At 43.4% G+C, this 20,618-nt stretch overlaps 1 protein-coding gene across 1 annotated transcript in view; it reads left to right on the top strand.

Annotated features, from left to right (window-relative positions):
• MKLN1 (muskelin 1, intracellular mediator containing kelch motifs) overlaps positions 1 to 20,618 on the top strand; it is a gene marked incomplete at its 5' end in the record, with an annotated part of 86,481 nt that overhangs the window by 32,593 nt on the left and 33,270 nt on the right. Inside the window, one exon of the mRNA XM_009876695.1 lies at positions 4,628 to 4,740. Coding sequence (XP_009874997.1) covers positions 4,628 to 4,740 — 113 coding nt within the window. The remainder of the gene's footprint in view (positions 1 to 4,627; positions 4,741 to 20,618) is intronic.

Raw genomic sequence — 20,618 nt, 5'->3', positions numbered from 1 at the left:
CTATTGAAGAATCTTGTGTGATATATCTTGTTTGTTTAAATGTTCATCTTTTATTTCATTTACATAAAGACTTCTGAACGTTTCTGATGAGCCTGTTGTAGAAGTAATAGCTGAGCAATCAGAATTATTTCTTTTGTCTCCGTTTTTCTTCTCTTGGGCAAGTGAAACATTTTTTAAAACAAAAATATTAGCTAAATCGTCTTTATTGATGCATTACCTCAGTTCACTTACTGAAGTGAAGCTGCTCTATAATTTTGGTTGTACGTAGGAAGGACTTCTGCTTACTTTATTTGATTAGATAAGTTAGAACAAATCTGTAGGTTGAGATCAGTGGGAGAGTGAGAGCAGTGGGCACGGTGTGCCGTATATATGGACAACGCCGCAGAAATGGCAAAGCTGGTTCAAAAGCGGCACGGAAAGGTGAAAAAGATGAAGTGACAGCGGCAGACGTGAAGAAGGATGCTGTTTTGCCTGGGGAAAACACTGCTATCCATCAGATATTTAAAGGCAGGGCTTGTGTACAAGATGAAGAGATCTCTGAGGCAAAACACAGATGGCTTCTAAGCTCTGAAACACAAACAGCTGCTGGATTCTGGAGGTTACTCAACTTTGTGGTGGTTTCACATTTGAGAGGAAGACTGTGTGTCTACTCAGACAAACCTTAGCCTGAAAAAACTTGGATCCAGGAATCTTCTACACCGAGCTGTGATTCAGAAAGTGAGTGATTTGTTACTTCAAGAGAATTTGAGGTCTGGCTTTATAGTCGTGCTCTTAAGTGTTCCTTATGAAGTGGGCAACGCTGGTTGCAGATAGCTAATCTGCGGTTACAGCATAGGGAAGGGAAGTCCTTTCACAGAAGGCTTTTGAGATCTCTTACGCTGAGGTGTTTTACTTCTGAGATAAGTCCTTCCTAGTTCTGAGGATCCTGGTTCTCAAATACATCCTCGGCAAGTTTGGGCTGGAAGCAAATAAGGAGAGCAGTGGCTGATGACCTGGAGAATAAGGCTGCGAGACAAAGGGATCCTGGTGGGCTGCAGCCTTGTGAGGTTGGGCCAAGGCAAGCACCAAGCCTGAACCTGAGGTGTCTCAGCTGTGTGCAGCGGCAGAGGCTGGGGACTGGCTGCACGGAAAGAAGATTTATGAGGTGTTAGATGGCAGAAGTATTGCCAGCAGGTTAAGGAGAGGGATGATGTTTCTCTACTTGCTACTTAAGGCCGCATCTGTGCCCAGTTTGGACTCTCTGCTACCATAAAGACGGTGACAATCTGAAAGTGAGCCCAGTGGAGTGCCACCAAGGTGCTCGGGAGCTGGAGGACCTGGTGTATGAGGAGATGCTTGGGGAGCTGGTTTTGTTCAGCTTGCAAGAAGAAAAGGCTCAGGGGAAGGTCTTGGAGCTGTCTTCAAATAGCTGGTGGGAGATCGTGGAGAGCAGCCTGACTCCCTTTGGGACGTGCAGAGGGGTAGGGTGAAGGGCAATGGATATGTTACAGCAAGGGAAATGCCAGTTAAATTTTTGTTTTTGGAAAAAGAATCATAATGAAGGTGATGGACCAATTGGAGCGGGGATCTGGACAGTCTGAAATATCTCTCTCTGGACGTACTCAGAGTGTAACTGAATACTTCCCTGTGCAACCTGGTCTTTTGCTGAAGGTAGCCCTGCTGTGAGGGGTTTAGGAGATGGGCTGGATGACTCGCACAAGTGTTTTAGGTCTGTAATTCTTTGACATTCTGTGGAGAACTGTATTGGCAGAGACGTGGAAATACCATTTGACCAAAGTGCTTAGTTAAATATATCACCAGGATTGGAATATGTTCACTGTGCCTATTTAGTAGAAGGTAAACCTAGGGATGCCTCGGGCATACCAAATGTCTTTTTAGCAGCCTGGCTTCAGGAATTTGCTATGTAAGGTCCTGATAGGATGAGGAAGACCTGCTCTACCTGAATTCCACCAAGGATTTCACCGCACAGAGAAGATAGAGTTAACAGAAGTGAGAAAAGCTGACTTGGAGAACATAGATGAGCTTAGACTGAAACTGCCCCAGGTTTTTCGGTATTTAACAGGCATCAGAGAAGGCTACTTTGCATACTCGTCTGAAAAATAGAACTTAAGGAGAGATTGACAGGAAATATGTTAATTTTTGGGAATGTACATTCCCTGATAATTTGAGCAGTGCTCTGGCACCTTCTACTCTTCCAGAGAGAAAGGGAAGAAAAGAATTCAGACATTATAGAAACATTTTTGACTGAGCAAGCAGTTTAGAAATATTCACAGAACATATTTAATTCAAAGTGTTGAATTTGTATTCAAAAATAAATGTAGAGGAGATAAGGTTAAAATGCTGGAGGAGAAATTTGACTTCCTAAACGTAGCTGGTAAAAGCTTTGTGTAAATATAACCACTTTCGTGTTTTTCTTGTTGCCTTGCAGGTAGGTTTGAAAATTCTTCCGCTGTCCCTAAAGCAGAATAGGGGCTTGCTTTAATAAAGCAGCATCAGTTTTGCTGCGTCACATATTGCTTGGATACAAAGGAAGAATCCTTCCTTCTGCCAGAGCAAGATGCTCTGCTTGCGTGTCGAGTTCCCTGGTGCCGCTAAAGTAGAAGCGGTTATGTTGATGTGAGACTCCTGCGCTCCGCTCGAGCTTCCCCACTGCGGCTGCCTGGGAGTTCGTGGTCTCTTCCCTTGTGGCCGCCCTCTTCTTTGAGTATTTGGTGAGAGGGTTTTTTTTTCTCAGGTGTCCGTGAGGAGTGCTGGGCATTTGTCCTGGGTCTGTCCTGGTTAAATCTCTGCGTGCAGGGTGGCAAAAAATAACCTTCCTCAGAAAATCCAAATTGATGAATAAAGCAGAAAGCGTGATGGTGGCTGGGGAGCAGCATGAAGTTTGACTTTCTTTTTTTTTAAAAAACAAACCACCATATAACCACCAAGCAACTAATTTTTCCTTATGGCATGGGGGAATAATTGCAAATTTAGAAGAACTGTGAAGCATTATTTACTTGACCTTGCCAGCAATTAGATGCATTTATTCCTCGAGAAATGTTCCTTCGAAAATACAGAAACGTCCTATTTTAATATGTATACAGTTCCGTAATCAGTCCTAAGACTGAAAAATGATGGCAATTCTGAGTCTAGACAGTGGTGGAGCCGTTCTTTCATCAGAGCTACGGTTTTACGTCAAGATGAAGAAGAAGTTTGGCACACGCTGCTCGTGTGCACTTGTGTTATCGTGGTGGCTCTGGAGATGCTCACGGTTGGCGCTGGCTGTACGACTGTGCTCCTCTTTCGGTGCTTCCGTGCCTTTTAATTCTGTCAGCACGATTTAGGTAACTCTCAAAGTCGGAATTTTCATCAGATTCTTTCAGGTTTGCTATTAAATTTCATCGGAGACAACAAAGCCTTTACAGGCAGGCATGACGTTTTGGCAAGGCCCCAATAGGATACTTAGCTGGTGCCAAATCTTTTATTTTTCTCGGCTATCAATGAAGCTGTTGTGGTGATGTGGGTTTTGTGAGCTGTGAGAATTTATGCGCACAAAGGGACCTGCTCTTTGCAGGGAACACTGGGAGCGCTGAGTCCAGGAGGAAGGGTAATTAAAGTTAATGAACCAGGGTAACCTTTCCATGGTGATGACCACTATCCTGATGGAAGGTAAGGGTCAGGGACTATTCCCATTTTATAATCGCACTTCTCACTCTGCTCTTTAATTGGCGTTGGATTAAAAATTGGCCATTACCTCCATAATAGAACTGGTGTGTGGATTTTGAAAGCAGGTTTTCAAAGCTCTACAAGTCTTCAGTGGCTTGTTCTTCTTGGACTTGGCTTTGGGTGGTGTTTTAACGCAGTCTAAAAATGAAGTATTTTTGGCTTTTGAGACCAGACAGTGATGTTTCTATAACGGGAGCAGCTTAGTTATGTCTCCATGTCACAACAGAGCTGCTTCTTTAAATGCTTCCCGTGTTTGGAGGCTTCATCTAGTTTTATCGGTGGGTATGAGAAACTTTCAAACTCACTGTGCGTGGAGCAGTTGTGGGTTTAAGGTGACAGGATCTGAAGATATGCTTGAAACACGTAATTCAGAAAATCTTCTACTTGCTTTTGTGGCGTAAACTAAATTACTTTGTGCAAGGCATTTCTCTCAAAGAAGGTTTCATAGTTGAAGTAAATTTTTCGTTCGAAGGGATGGCCAGAACTGAGAAGCTTTGCTGCTGCCATCTCAGAAATCTTTCCAACGTATAGATCTTGTCCCAAATGGGGCACAAGCTGAGATGTCATTGATAGGCTGAAATGCACAGTATCCAAAATGTTAAATATTGTTGATTTGTCTTCCTTGATTTTTTTTCATCAGAAAGCTGTGGATTTGATTGCCTCTTATGTAGGTGTAGATATAGAAAATGACTCCTTGAGAATTGCCTGTCTATCAAACCTAAGAACTTCCATGACTAAACCGAACCGTTTTTCTTTGCCGGAGTGGCTGGTTCCGTTCAAAGAGGAGCAGTGTCCTAAATAAGAATTAGTTCAAATTCCTCATCTGATATTCTGTCTTTCCTAGGTGTTTTGTACGTACCAGCCTGTTTAAAGGCATTCTCTTTTTCAAGTAAAATTAACGTCTTCTTCCTTTTTTTAATAGAAACTGTCTATTTGTTCGGTGGCTGGGATGGAACGCAGGATCTCGCTGACTTCTGGGCGTACAGCGTGAAGGACAACCAGTGGACCTGTATATCCAGGGATACCGAGAAAGAGGTCGGTTCTGCAAATGTGCCCGTTGTTAATAATGTGTGAATTGTTGCACAAAAACCCGCTGCGCTTCTGAAGTGTTCGTATTGATGTGTGGCTGGAGCCACAAAATTCAGACTTTCAAATTCTAAAGCCTTTTGAGATGCTTACATTGGGCAAAACGTGGGATGGATGTGTGATTGAAGTGCTACGATTTTTGCAGGGGAAAGGTTTATTTCTCCAGAGCAGACTGATCGGCCAAAAATCAGTTCAGTGAGTAGAGCATGAGTTAAATAATTTGATAGGACTGAACAACCAGATTTGCTATAGACGTTTCACACTTGATATGGTGTTGAGCTTCAGAAACAAATTGTTGTTTGTTTGATATTTCTTGTCTTCTGTCGAAAATTAGTAGAAATGGGCAGCTAACAGACGGAAATCTGGAGGACGGGGTAACTGCCAGAGGCCACGCAGTCCCGAGAGCTTTCGTGGTATTTGAGCCGTTTTCCTTGGCCTGTTTGGCTCAGGATTTGACTTAGGAAACCTCTGAAATGAATGTAGCTCGGGTTATAGGAGGTAACACAAAAAGTCCAAGACCTTTTGGCTTGTGTAATTCACTGCGTCGTATGCTGTGAAATGTTAAAGTTCCACATGATTCTTGTATTTTGAGTTTGTTACTTGTTGGAGCATAACTTCAGGAAATTCATGCAGCTTCCTGAAGGTGTGAAAATTTTGAGATTCCACCACTCAAATTCAGGAGTTGATTTCCTCAGCTATTTGAAAAAAAGTATGGAAATGCCTTATTTCTCATTTGTATTTTTCCAGTTTCTTGTCGTAGCTTATTTTGTGAGCATCCATACCAGATTAAATAACACTTTAATATTGCTTTTTTTTTTATTTTCCTGGCAAAGGAGTTTAGAGGTTGTAACCAAGTGTAGGATAAATTGCCTGAGCTGAAAAAAAACCACCTCGCAGGCACTTCCCATAGCTTTCACATTTCTGTGTGTTGTGCGCTTGGTGTTTCTGAAATCCTTTACAAAATGGGCACTAGCAAAACGGAATATGTTATTCTGGTTCCTGTCATAACAGAGCTGTGTAAAGGTAAAATTGTCCTTACAGACTATATCTTTTAAATTATTTTTATTCTTATTTTAAATTATGTTTAAAGTATGTTCGCTGATGTGATGCTTAAGCCGGGTTTAGCGTTGTAGGGTCCAGCCCTTGTGCTGCTTCTGTTTGCCTTGAACCACAAGTTTTACTGTTTCTCTCCCCATTTGCCCAACGTGTGACCTCCTTAAGGGGGTTTATGTGTGACACAATGCCAAGGGGAAATCAGGACTCATCGTGTACCCACTATATGTTAGACAGCTGGACCTTCCTTTCCTTTGTCTCCCTTTATAAGGAGGTTGGGAAAGTGAAGAACAGTGATAGAAAAGAAGGCACAACAATTATAATTGTCTCTTTTTCACTTTTCTTCTTGCTTTGTAGCTGCTTACTGTGTATATTTGTTGAGCTCGGAATGCAGTGAAATAGGACCTTCCTGCCCAGAAGGGCTTTACCGCGTTTTTCCTCCTGCACCAAACCAGCGTGGGGAGTTCCGGTGTTTAAGGGATTAATTTCCTTTCGTGCTGGGATCTTGCCGCATCCAGTTGAGTTTCGGCAACGCTCGCGAGGGCTGGCCGGGCTGCGAGGCAGCAGCAGTGCCAGGAGCAGCGTCTGGTTTCTCTGCAAGTTCCTCCTGCTGAGCCTGGCAGGGCGATGCTGGCGTGGGAGAAAGGAGAGAGATGCAAAGAAGGACTGCAGAGGAGATGCAGTAGAAGAGTTGTGACTTGATACAATTAAGTGGCTGTAAAGGGATTTTGGAGAAGAAAAACCACAACAGGATGCAGTGGAAGGTCAGGAAAGTCAGATTGAAGATGAGACTGGTCTTGGGCTGAGGGCAGGGAAAATAGGGGAACTAAATACAGAAAAATTGGAGAACGCGTTGAGTGTTTGGGGAATTTGGAAGAAGGGACATGCTTAATAGAGAAAAGCATGAAGAAATGTGTGTGGCTTTAGAAATCGAGTTCCAGAAGGACTCTTTCTGTGAATGTGGTCTGCCATGGAGCTTGGAAGAAGACATTTTGGGGCATAATCCAGGATTTTTGGTGATTTACTGAGGTACGGTGAACTGGTGGCTGCTGTACTTGCAAACCAGCAATGGGCTTTTTTGGGGTTGTGTTATTTGTTGGGTTTTTTTTGTTTATTTTCTAAAGACATCTGGATAAAACCCAATTTAGAGATGAAAAGGTCAATCTCAAATGTTGAGAAGTAAATTCAAAAACAAAGACTCCAGATGTTTCTCTAATAGGGACATCAACTGTTCACAAACAATTTGCTAAAAGGAAATGTCTGTTGACGTGGAGTTTTAAAAAATATTCAGCGTAGATTCCAGTAGAATTTCATCTTGTTTTTGTGTTGTCTTGTGCTAGTTCTGCTTCTGACTCTTTTGTTCTAATTGTTCAGTGACAGTGGTTAAATTTGCCTCTCAATAATTAAGCTTGGACAAGAACAGAATATGGTAAAAATTGTGCCTTACCCAGCACTATGGTGGAGGTAACACACAGTAACAGTTTTGGGGTAAAGATACTAGTAGTTTCTGTTCCAGTGCATTATGACAAAATCGTGTGACCTTTTTAGTACAGTCGGTTGCTGCTGGTTTTGAAAATTCGCCAGTGAGCTGGAGAGATGTCTCTTCGACACATGAGGTTCCATCTGTGATTTTTTTGAAAAGTTAAACTGTCGACGTGAATTTTCCATAGCCCTTATCCCGTCAGGAAAAAAATGCTCACGGCACTGAGTAGCTGATCTCGTAGTGTCTTACAAGGACCTGCTTTGCAGTGTTGGGCTGAACCTCCACGGCTGCCGGTGGTCAAACAGACCTGAATTAGAACTTCCCCACCATCCCTTCGGTGTGTGGATCCAGCAAGGCTCCTGCACTCTTCGTGGGCCAATGTTAACGGTGAGAGTTTCAACAAGGCCAAGTTCCAGGTTCTACACTTGGGCCACAACGACCCCCTGCAACGCTGCAGGCTTGGGGCAGGGTGGCTGGAAAGCTGTCTGGCAGAAAGGGACCTGGGATTCTCACAACAGGGGGCTGGAGAAGAGCCAGCGTGTGCCCAGGTGGCCAAGAAGGCCAACGGCATCCTGGCTCGTCTTAGACACAGTGTGACCAGCAGGAGTAGGGAGAGGATTGTCCCCCTGTGCTCGGCACTGGGGAGGTCTCACCTTGAGTGTTGTGTCCAGGTTTGGGCACCTCAATCCAAGAGAGATCTCGAGGGGCTGGAGTGAGTGCTGAGGAGGACAATGAAGCTGGTGAAGGGTCTGGAGAGTAAATCTTAGGAAGAGCGATTGAAGGAGCTGGGGCTCTTTAGTTTGAAGAAGAGGAGGCTGAGGGGAGACCTCATCACTCTCTACAACTACCTGAAAGGAGATTGTAGAGAGGTTGGTGCTGGTTTCTAATCACAGGTAATTAGCAATAGAACAAGAAGGGGATGGCTTCAGACTGCAACAGGGAAGGTTTAGGCTGGATATTAGGAACATTTTTTTCACAGAAGGAGTAGTCAGCCATTGGAACAGGCTGCCCGGGGAGGTGGTTGAGTCCCCGTCCTTTAAAGGTTGTTTAGGAAGAAGTTCTTCCCCATGAGGGTGGTGAGACCCTGGCACAGGTTGCCCAGAGAGGGGGTGGCAGCCCCATCCCTGGAAGTTTTTAAGGCCAGGCTGGATGGGGCTCTGGGCAGCCTGATCTCGTGGGGGATGTCCCTGCCTATGGCAGGGGGTTGGGACTAGATGATCTGTGAGGTCCTTTCCAACCCTGACAATTCTGTGATTCTGTGTGCTGTTGGGGGATATGGTTTAGGGGTGAGCTTTGTAGACTAGAGATAATGGTAGGACTTGATGGTCTCAAGGGTCTTTACAACCCAAATGATTCTATGATCAAATCCGTTGTCCTCCAAGCCTGCAGCCTTCCAAGCAGATGCACTGTGGGGCGGCTCATGACCCCTCAGCTGTGCCCACAACTTCTATCCTTCTATCTCCTCGGTGGAGGATGCGACAGCTCTCCGAAGCGGTTGGCATGGGGCACAGCCAAAGCGTATTTAGTCTAAAAGTCTTTATGGGTTTTTTATCCTGAACTCATTGGAATGTTCTGACAAATGCCGTTGTCTCCAGTGTTTATTAGCGGCCGTAGATGGGTCGACCTTTTCAGGATTTGGAAATAAATAGTTTTGAAAAAACAAACCTTGTCATTCCTTGGGCATTTTGATCCTAGGCCAGTGTCGGTTAATAGAGAAACTTAATGTGTGTGTTTTGATGCCTGGGATTTCTAGTTTCCAAGCAGCAACTTTCTCTTTTGAAGACTAATTTAGTCAAAATTCAGGAGGCATTTTGAGTGAACTGTAGGGAAGACTTTGCTTGGTGGAAGTGGATAGTTATGTGGATTTTGAATTAGGATCAGAATGCTGAGGGATATTCATGCCTCTGAAGATTTGATAGATGAGAACAGAGAAGCATGATGGCTGGCATATTTTGTATGTCACTGGTGTTCTTGCACCTTGTTTCAGCATTTCCTAGAGACATGAGAAGAGATATAGGATCTCCCTTCAAACAGTGTGTTACTACATAAATTGGTCGCTTCTGTGGTGCGTAGTTATAAATATGGTATGTTGACTCATCCTCATTCTGGCTTTTTTAGAGGAAAACCCCGCTCGCAGATCAGCTCTGTGAAGGACGTGGAAGTTGTGTAAATGGGCTAGGTTTAAGTGACGCTGCTTCTTAAAGTTTTGAAGAGTTTTTTGCTAAAGGTGGAAGTGAAGGACTTGTCATGGGTTAACATGGGTTAACAACAAGGGCAAGGGTAGGTCAACAAATTCCTACTCTTAGTAGGTTCAAAATCATCCAGAAAATCAGTGTATTGTAAGGTGCCAGTTAGCTGCTAACACCAAGTGCTTTTCCAGGATGCTGAAAGGAAGAGCTGCCAAGCGTAGAAAGATCTCTTAGTAGTGAGAGCCAGGGTGGATGTCACCTGCTACTGTATTTCCAGTTACATTCTGCTGTGTGCGTTTCTTTACACTGGTTGGCGTGGATGAATTTACCCAAAGCTTCCAATGTCATGTTACCACACAAGCATTTTCTGCATTTGTAAGCGTTTGTGACACCTATGACTGATTTTTTTTTTATATATATATTTTTTTGGGTGTGATGCAGAAATACGTAAGCTTCTCTGTGTAAAGCTGTTTGAAGTGTAGGAACTGAACCAGTCCCAAATATTGACTCCTTCCCACAGATGGTGATGTAGTTTGGAAGACACTTTAAGTAACTTGAGTTTTGGGGGTGTTTTTTCTTTTTTCTTTCAAATTCTGTGATGTTTATGGACTTGAGATCTAATATACTGAATCTGCCACGTCCTACTTCTGAGTAGTTCCAGTTGTACAGATGCTCGGTTGTACGAGATGCCGGGTGCCACAAAAGCACATAGGGAGAAAGCAGCTGTCCCCGAAAGCCTGTGAGAGAAACTTGGATACTGCACATACACCTCGGAGCCAACTCCCTAAATAGCGTAAATGCCTACAAAAGTAGGGACAAAGAAAGCAGATGCCGAAGGGAACCAAATGAAAAGTCTTCCAGGCCGATCCTAAACGTCGCATGCAAATGTTTTCTTTTCCTCCCTGCTTAGGTGGAAAATGGTTTTCAAATGTTGCTAGCGGCTGTTCTCTCTCCAAAGTATTAGAGACTTTCAGATATACTTGGCTACCTTCTCCAGCGATTTCCATATAGCCCAAAGAAAAGACCCTATTGAAGGAATACCTTCATTTTTTTTTTAAAAAAAAACTTTTTTGAAAAGGTTTTCTACTTATAAGGGTAACTTCTTATTGGCTTATACTGCTTTTTGTGCCTAAGGAGATCTGTCGTCTTAACCTTCATTTTTTTCTTTTTTAACTTTGACATTTTTTGAAAGGAAGAATCTTCCATATTTTAAAACGGCTCTGATTCTTCAGTTATTCAGGTCCATCACTAGGTGCCTGTAGTTCTTACTTGCAGCGTGGAAAAAAAGCACAGAAAACCAGCCAAATTTCAGTTCCTCCTAGTGCCAGATGTTTCGATGTATGGAAGTCCCTTTCCTCCACACATTGATATTGAAATCAGCCTCATAGAGGAGGGAGTACTTAAATAAATGTATAATGCACTGTCTTCCGAATGCTGCAAAACTTTGGCAGTCCTGGAGCTTGTGTGTGCCAGTCTTCAGATTATACGTGAATTTTCCAAACCATCGTAAAGCCTTCAGCTTCAAAGCGTTTACAATGGCTTGTAAACTACTTGTACACCTTGAAGTAATGCATCACGCGTAGCTGATTTGTGGCTTGGCGTTCCGATAAAAATCACCGCTTCAGCGTTAGCTCACATCCCGTTTACTTCTCTGATCTAGAATGCAGCTTTATTTAACTTGTACGGCTTTATTAGGAAGTTTTACTGCATCATCCAGTTTCCTACAAATTGCAGGTGAGGCAGGACACACAAGGAGTACTGGGGGGGCTGTGAATGCAGCTCGGGTAAGACAACACATTATTCACCTGCTTAAAGCATTACAGAATTTTTAAGTAAGGATTTAGTGGAGCAATGGATGTTGGTATAAAGAATGTCGATTTGTATCCTTCTGGGTTTTAAAAATGCAGAAATACTCGCCTGTAAGACAAGAGCCGGCTGGAATCCCTGGAACCCTGCGTTTCACACTGGATAGATGGGAAAAAAAGATTGTAAAGAAACAGGAGAATATGTGGGGGTAGAAGATGGGAAAAAGGCTTATTCTCTTGCCAGCAAGGGGAACGTGGCATCACATACCAGTCAACTGCTTTGGGACTGGAGTAGTCTCTTACATGAGCTAGGCTGTGAAAGATTTCCGTTACATTACCGCTCCTCGAGCTGTACAAATACAGAAATCCCTGAAGAAATATCAGTTATCCCAATGCGGTAACATAGGGGAAGCATTCTCAAATAGTATCACAGAGAAATCCTTAGCTAATTTGTCTGAATAATTACATGCTTGAAAATATAGTAAGTTTCTGTGGACTTGGCTGCTAATATTGTATTTCTGCCACCGGGTTTTTGAAGGGAGTTGAGGCTTTAGCTTTCTGGACCGTCTCAAGAGCATGTATTGGCAGAATGGGTAGTGCGTTGGTGCGTTGAGTTTATAGGCTGTTTAGTAGGACGTTATGCTCACTCTTAATAAATGGAAAGGAGGGCTCAGTATGGTGCCTCACAAACCTCTGCTGTATTTACTTGCACTGTTTCTTGGCTGACTTGCCTCTGTAGATTGTTGCAGAATTGAAGACGTCTTGTTTCTGAAACTACGATGCAGCGGAGACTGGCTGTGTGCTGCACTTCCAGAGGTAACCGATGCAGTTTCTGCAGCTGGATACCTAAATTACCTTCTGAGAATAGCTTGAAAGGGTCATATAAACAACAATTTCAGAAGCTACATCTTTCCTCATCTGTCACTTCATTCAGAAGACAGCTCCAGAGATCTGGGTTTTTTCAATGCCAAAAATATCTTTTCTAATCTATATATATGTATATAAACTTTTTTTTCTTGCCGCGTTGCTATAATCGCTAACAAAGGAAGCCTGCGTTAAACTGTACTTTGTCATCTCAGGGATACAGATACTACCTCGTAGCCATGGGTTAGCCTGAGGGCAAGAGTGACAGAGCTACTTTTGTGACTTCCTAACACCTCTGGGTACAAACTGCTCCTTTGTCATCTTTTTAAGACTATCTTCACTTCCTCAGAAACATCTGAGAGTTTGTGGCTGTCAGAGTATTTAGACTCATAATTTCATATTTATCTATTGCCAGCTTTTCAAGAACAATTAGTAAAAAACAAAACAAAACAAACCTTCAAAAATTCTAGCCTTGCTGCGTCCCCTCATCTTTGTGGCTAAACAGCCCATAAATGACTAGTTAATTTTATTTTTTTTCCCAGCCTGCTAGCCTGTTGGTCTATGAGGGTAACTGTAGAGAAACTGAATAGTTTGCATCTATGGAAAAAATCTCTCTTGGCTGGACTTTTGCTAGCCATTGTTACTGGTAATGAGAGGACAGCGTGAACTTATGATGCGTGCAAAAATGACCTCATTCAACATCCTGCAATTGTTCGTGGGGTTAGTTAACTGCGGCACACGAGGGATGTTGTCCTGAGGGCCCATCTCTGGGAGGTGGTGAAAGCTCTGGTTCTGTGGTGGGTCGCCTGTTACATTTCATCAGCGTTCCTGAAAGTAAAGGCGAGCGGTTGACGAGTAACAAAGCAATAATTTACTCATTTAAAATTGAAGAAGCTGCAGTTTTAGTCACATTTCATCAGTGTGAGCAGCGCTTAGTTTTGCATGTAAGTTGTGCCTTTTGTTAGAAATAGCACAGTACTGATGTCCTTTCGCTTCAAGGTTGTCTTGTGCTGGAGTACGAGACGACGCTTCTCTTGTTCGCGTTTGTAAGCTGAGTCACGTAGACTGGATGACTCCTGTTGGACTGGAAGCTGAAGCCTGTATGAGACCTTCACGCGCGTTCCTGCAGCCCGCTTCACATAAATGGAAGAATTGCTTCCCGCTGTTTGCATGCGCAAAGCTCTGGGAGTTGTTTCACTTTTCCGTTATTCCGTTTGCTTGTCTAGAAATTCTCGTGGTCGCAGGATGCCTTGGTTTACTGCAGTGTGAGAGCCGTGGTGTTAGGCGTTGCTGGATGGCCTCGATGATACCTTGGTGTGAGAGCACAGAGCTCAGAAATGACCCCGGAATGCGGCTCTCCCTGCACGGCGGTAACGCAGGCATTGGTTGCCAAGGTTTGTTTCTGCGCCGTAGGTGAACTCATGCGACACAGCTGTCAAAAGCAGAATGTCGGTGCTGGGGAAAGCTTGCGAGTCGATTCACGGGGCTCACTCGATGTCTTCAGAGGTGCCTTAATCAGGGGTCATCAGAAGCCACGGGGTCCGTGTGCTAGTTCGTTCCATTCTGCAAGCAGGTGTGCTGGGAGACTCACTTTTAACAGGTAATCTCATGGGGAATAGAGCGTTAAACATCTTTTTCTTGTCGTAGCAATGTTCGTGCGCTGCGCCGAGCCCGCCCTCGTCTGTGCCGTGATGAACCTGCGCTGATCCCTGAAGGATGGAGCGAACAGTCTGAGTAAAGCCTTACGTAGGGCTGGAAGGGATGGGGCCCTCATGGGTCATCAAATCCCGCCCGCTGCTATCGTAAGGTTCATGTCGTATGATCGCTGAGCTTAATCATTTGGCTTATAAGCTCATTGAACCGTCTTTCAAAAATAGAACACCGAGCTGTTTATTTTTTTACTTCTCCTCTAAGCAGGGAAAGTCTTTTTTTGGCGTGTTCAGCCTGAGGCCGTGAGGTATCAACAGTGAGAAATTAGGACTATTCCAGATGTGTGCGTGCTTTCAGCAAGTTAAAAAAAAAATAAAAAAAAAAGATTCATCTGGTTGAATTTTTTTTTTCCTCACCTTAAAGAGATGAATTAAAACTGCGTGCTAAAAGCTGCCTCTGGCTTTAATCTGCTCCGTCATGTCTGAGTCAGATGCCCAGAAAGGACTTTGCAACTAAATCTATTTAGTGGCGTTGCTATAGGAGGGCACTTGTAAGCAGATTTGCCATAGCTCAGATACTACATCAACTGCCTGACCGAAGGATACCTTCCTTGTCTTGTTATTAGACAATTATTAGCAAATACTTGTCAGAAATATTTTACTATCCAAACCTAGTATTTGTCGTAAGATGTGTAACTGTTCTGTGTGAAAAATGACTTAGACCTTTGCCTTTCCAGTACTGGTCCTGGGGACTTCTAAGCATCATGATTCGTAGCCAGGTTCTGATCTATTTAATAGGCTTCCCAAAATATTTATTGGCAGAACGTATTTAACTTGTGTAGTCTCACAGAATATTTTTTTTGTAATTGGTGCAGCAGCTGTAAAAGTAAGTTGGAATATCTGTCTTTCATAAATAGTGACAAGAATATCTCGGAGTGAAAATACGAGGCCGCTGACCCAGTGTAGCTTTAGAGCTTCATGTGATGCTTTTACTTAATGCAAACTTGCAAAGTTGAATGAATGAAGTGTACACTCAGCATCCAGAATATGTTTTTTCTGGAGTTGGACCCCCACCTTGTGCTCCCAGGAACATTTGAGATCCCAGTTGAATCCTTCGCCGCGGCCACCCTGTGTGACATTCGAAGGTTTTTAAGTCTGATGCTGGAGCTGTCAAGTCTTGGACGTCGATTGACACGTGTTGCACTGGTTCCTTCTGTCCTGCAGAGTAGGAAAAAGTAACCGGAGGATGATATTTATGGGGTTCCAGCACCCTTACGTTATGAGAAACTTAAAATGCCTCCCGTGAGCAGCTTGTCTGAGTTGGAAGTGTTTTATTTTGTGTACTTTTGTAGTAGTTTCCTGTGCTGAATTTAGTACTCACCCCGAGACAAGCAAGTCATTTTGGGCTACAGCTTAGATTAAACGTTTTGGGAGTGTGTGTTAGCTGAGGGCTGGCATTGATAAAGCGCTAACAAGCTCTAATCTTAAAAAGCATATAGACTTGAGTGAATGCCAATAATAATATGCATTTCCCTTCATTTTTAAAACTGTGGAGAACTTCCCCTTTTTTTTGGGAGGGAGGAGGGAAGAAATGAATTACACTCTGAAACTAGGAGATGAGAGCAATTAATCTGTGCAGTTGTGTGTAGGCAGGAGGGACTATTTGTTGCATGACAGCCTGCTCTCAGAACTGGAAACAAAGTAGGTTGTTTGTGTCTTTTTATGTCCTCGTCCTAGTTTGCTTTAGGACAAGAGCATTTACCTCATGACGCTTATTTTTGAACTTTATACTGGAGGCAGTGTTCACATTCCACTCAGTCTTTTACAGCACCGAGAAGGGAGAATTAGTCAGCTGTTCTTTGTTTTTATTTCCCTGACTCTTGAACAGGATCCAGACTTGCTCCTGAGGTTTGTCATCTGGATCAGTCTGAATAAACCAGATTTTTCTTGCAACTGAAACCCCTTTATTTGCAAAAAGATTATGATAGCTGAAAAGAAGACAAGTTCCCCCAGTTTTCGTTTGGGACGTTGGGACGGGGAGGGGAACCGGCCTCCTGCGGTCTTGCTCATGTTAAAGCGGGTTCGAAGGACATTTATTTGAAAACAAAACAAAAAATGAAAGCTTATCATGTTTGTGCTTTAGCGGAGCATGCCAGGACACTGTTGCTAAGATGATGCATGCTGATTCTGGCATAAATAGTTATTTGAGCAGGCCCTACCCTAAGGAGTTGAGTCTCAATCCTTTCTCTCCTGTATAGGAACAAATCAATTATTCTAAGGAGGCAGTGTTGTCTCTCGGTGCTGTTGTGTTGCTTTTTGAAAACGTTTTGTAAGTTAGTCCTTAAGTGGGATAATTGCTTTCAGCATTTGCAAGTTAAATGAAGAAAGCTCTAATTAGATTTTATAAAGTGGCTTAGCATGTTGAGAAGGCTTTTCATAAAGTATACTGTGTATTCGTTTGGCGTTGCACAATTGAATTTCGTGTAGCCCTGACGAAACCCCAAAAAATCCTGTTTGGCCTTGGTCGCTCCTGGGTGCTTAAAGGATCGAAAGCCTGTCTTAGGTAGCCCTCGCTACACGTTCTCTCTTCCTTTCCTGCCATCTCACCCTCACCAGCGCGTTTATCTGCATTTTAGAGACAGGAGGGGTTGTAGCAAGACCAGCTGGTTTGAGGAAGGCCGTTAGAGCAGGGCACAGAAGCTCGGTATTTTGTGTCCCTTGAAAACGGGGCCGTGGCACTTGCTGTTTAATCTGTCTTAGCTGTTATTATGCTGTGCTAATTGTCCGGTGGCGCTTGGGTGGCAGAGAACCATTTTCTTCAGGTTAGCCTTAGCTCCGTGTGGGCACTTATTGAATTGCACAGAAACCGAATAGTGCCCGTGCTTAGTAATCTCGGGCATTGTTTGGTGTCCTGTAGGTTAGAAATGTGATATGCTAATGCTCCGCTATTGCCGTCGCAGCCTTGGCCAGAGCAGCGTAGCACATTGCTTGCCCTCTGAATAAGGGCTTAGCCTAGTCACAAGCTCCTTTCACGTGTGGTTTCTGCAGCGTGTGTGTGTGCCAGGAGTTTCCTGATGAGAACTGGAAAGAGTTCCCAAAGCTGGGGTTTGTTCAGATCGTTTGGGTGCTGTTGCGGGATGCGGCGTTACTGTTTTAACTAAGACAGGCTCCGTTTGGCGAGTAATACCTCTGTGACATCAGTCACTTGGCTCTTGAGGCTTCGTCTGTGGAAATGTAGATCCCATGTGTGAGCAACTGTGAAGACAGATCGATGAAACTGCATCTAAAGAACTTAATGAGAAGCCTTGCGTTGGTTCATTATGAGCTGAGATAACTGCAGAGGCAGATAAGTGGAGTCTGGACAAAAGGGTTATTTGCCTTCTACTCCTCTCAAGAAGACTTGGGCTTGTTTCATCTTTTCTTGCGGTTACCAGTGTGCAAGTGAAACTGTCTTAATTAGCTGCAAATATGTGTGGGAATGGCATTTAGTACGTTCAGAGGAGTAGCGAGTACAATGAATACTTTTTGTGTGCCTGCAGTTTAACTTTGGTGGTAAGGCCCAAAATTGAATGTAAGGGTATAGAGACCATAGAATCACAGAATGGCCTAGGCCCATGGAAGGGACGTTGCAGATCATCTGATCCAACCTCCTGCCATGGGCAGGGACGCCCTTAACCAGCCCAGGTTGCTCACGGCCTCGTCCAACCTGGCCTTGAACATCTCCAGGGAGGGTCAGCCACAGCCTCTCTGGGCAATCTAGTCCAGAGTCTGGCCACACTTGTACTGAAGAATCTTCCTAAGATCTAATCTAAACCTCTTCTCCTTCAATTTAGATCCATTTTCCCTTGTCCTGTCGCTGGCCACTCTTGTACAAAGTCCCTCTCCAGCCTTCCTGTAGGTTGGAATGCATTGGAAGGCAGCTCTAAGGTCTCCCCAGAGTCTTCTCTTCCCCAGGCTGAACAATCCCAGCTCTGTCAGCCTGTCCTCATAGCAGAGCTGCTCCAGCCCCTGGATCATCTTTGTGGCCTCCTCTGGACTCGTTCCAGCAGATCTATGTCCTTCTTACAGTGGGGACACCAGAACTGGACGCAGTATTCAAGATGGGGTCTCACAAGAGCAGAGTAAAGGGGGAGGGAGAATGCCCTCTCCTGCCCTGCTGGCCACACTCCGCTGGATGCATCCCAGGACAGGGTTGGCTTCGGGGCTGCATGAGCGCCCTGCCGGCTCACGGTGAGCTTGTCATCCGTCACATCCACATCTCTGGCGTTATCCACTCGCCTTGGGACGTTGACTCATGAGTCGTGAGAGAAGGAGCAAAAGGTTGTTGTCCTGCTCTCTAACCATACTTGATCTTTTTAACAGTAGGTTAGAGAGTCACATTTATCATGGTCAGTTTTCCTCACTTCTTGCTCATTAAGGGTCAAATTCTTTGAACACTTCTGGGATCAACAAAATCTTTCAGCTGAATTTGGTGGGTCAACCTGCTCCATGACCAGTTGTGGCAGTTATTCTTTGGCTGAATGACAGCCTGGCTGTTGTAACCGCATGAAGTACCCGTCTTCGGATGAACATTTGCAGCCGCCCACAGGCTCTTGTTTCACTTCACCACATGTGCCTTGAAGTGTTTTACTCATTTTCAGTGTCTGCCTGTATCTGTCTTTGTAAATGGACTTTGTGCCTCTCTTTTGAAGTATAGACGTACTACAAGGACTTCCAGGGTCAAACTGAGTAGCTCTCAAGTTGAAGATAGATTTAGGTCTTTCCCTTCTTCTACCTCAAATCAACGTGTACTAGTGGTCAGTGGAGTTGTTTACTCCTATTGGTAAACACAGAGAATAAATTGGAAACTCCGGGCATGTTCCATGTGATCATGTTAGCCATATGTAGGAATAAATTCAGTTTTCTTTGACAAAAGATTATCTTTTGTAATAAAGAAACCATCCGCTTTATAGTCATGCCATAGCAGGTTCTGTGAGTTGATAAAATTCAAGTTAAAGGAACCTGAGGTGATGTTTCTATGCCTGTATAGATGAAATTGTCACCTTTAAAGCCTTTAGTATCTCTTTTAAATGGCTGATACTGCTTTGTGGGATGTGACTAATACATACCTCAAGAATAAAGATTTAATAAACTCTGCTTTTAACATAGTCTTAAGAGTTGCAACGTGCATACTTAGCCAGTGTAGTACCTGTGCCGTTGATCCTAATGACTTGGAATTACTGTTGTAGGTTGTGAGTGTTGTAGACTCATGTCTGTACTTAGACAAATTCTGGTTGAAGATGCAGATTTTCTTCAAGGCAAGGCAGATTTGGAAGTCAATAAATTGGAGATTTATTCCTGAAAGAGCCAAAGAAATTAATTGAAGATATTTAGTGGGATTCGCTTTAGCCCATAGAGCACGTGGAGGTGGAGGAGTTGTGGAAAAATACTTAAATTGTGGAAAAAAAACCACCTCTGGTGACCTGACAAAGAGGGAAGAGTTGGGAAGCACAGGTGGGTCTTAACATCTCATGTGCAAGGCAGCCGTGCCAAGGCAGACACGTGCTCTTGGGCAGGGGAGCAAGAGCATGTCCTTACGTCCCGACCACGTAGCTGGAGGTGGACTTTCCCTGCTGGAGTTATTTTCTTGGGAATCCACAAATGGGTCCTTTTCATGCAAACGAATGGGGAAACGGGGCGCTCAGGAAAATGCTGATTTTTGTTTTCTAGGAACAAGGTAAAGTCTGTCGCTGCCTTCTCTGTCAGCTTCTTCCATGTGACCAAAGGCGATGAATTAACTTCTGCTGCGTTTCAGGATTTTATGCTAATATTTCACTTCTGTCAGAACTTTTTTTCAGAAGAGAAGATTAGCTTAATTACCATGAAGTAACTAAAGCTCAAAGCTGTAATAATTTCCAACATAATGCTTCATATTTACAAAATATGAACAATTCAGTTCACCTCCTCAGACTGTCAGTTGAGTTACTGTAAATAGCTTCCTGCAACTGTTGTTTAATCAAGAAATTGAATTTTATAGTATGTGTAGTCAAGTCTTTTGACTACAAAGATGTAACTCTTCCTTTCATATTTCCTCCAATTTAGCGAAGTGTAGTCCATCAGCACGTTTTGCATTTCAGTAATAATTTCAGTAGATTTTTTTTACAGTAAATGGTACAATTTGGGAGATTTAATTTTTTATTCTGTAAGGCAGTATTTGGTAGCACATGAAGCAAATACTGTGCTGACAATTTGGTATGACATGGCTGCTTTTCTTTAAGTCTTCTGATAAATTGTGATTTGTTATGTGTTCATCTACTTGCAAAATCTTTATTTTTCAGTAGATTACAGTAGATTTTCTTTTCTCTTTCATAATTGTCTTCTCTACGTCTTACCTTTCTTTGTCACTTGAAAGCTTATCAGTTTTCATACTGGTTCCCAGACTTTCAGAGTTAGCCAGCCAGCCTTGTTCTTGCATCCTCATTTATAAAATGCCAAAATTCTCCAAACTAAGGCCAGATCAACTATAGAATTTATCTATAAGCACAATGCCATGTTTTTTGTGGGTGGGGTATTTTTTTGTTTGTTTGATTGGTTGATTGGGTTTTTGTCTTCTGCAGAGAAAGGTTTTACCTGTTTTGATTTCCAGTGTTTTAGCGCACAGGAATATTGCTCTCATGCTTCAAGATAAATATGCTAAAACTCTCCAACTTAAATGTGAGAAGCAGAAGCGATACTGCCGGGTACTACATAACGTCGTCATTGCGTTATTGAATTTGTGCTGTGATTTAACTCGAGCACCCCTGAG

Source organism: Apaloderma vittatum, unplaced genomic scaffold (genome assembly GCF_000703405.1).
Source record: "Apaloderma vittatum isolate BGI_N311 unplaced genomic scaffold, ASM70340v1 scaffold669, whole genome shotgun sequence".
In the NCBI taxonomy this organism is placed as follows: Eukaryota; Metazoa; Chordata; class Aves; order Trogoniformes; family Trogonidae; genus Apaloderma; species Apaloderma vittatum.
Note: the sequence above shows the minus strand (reverse complement) of the source record. Positions and strands in the feature narration are given on the sequence as shown.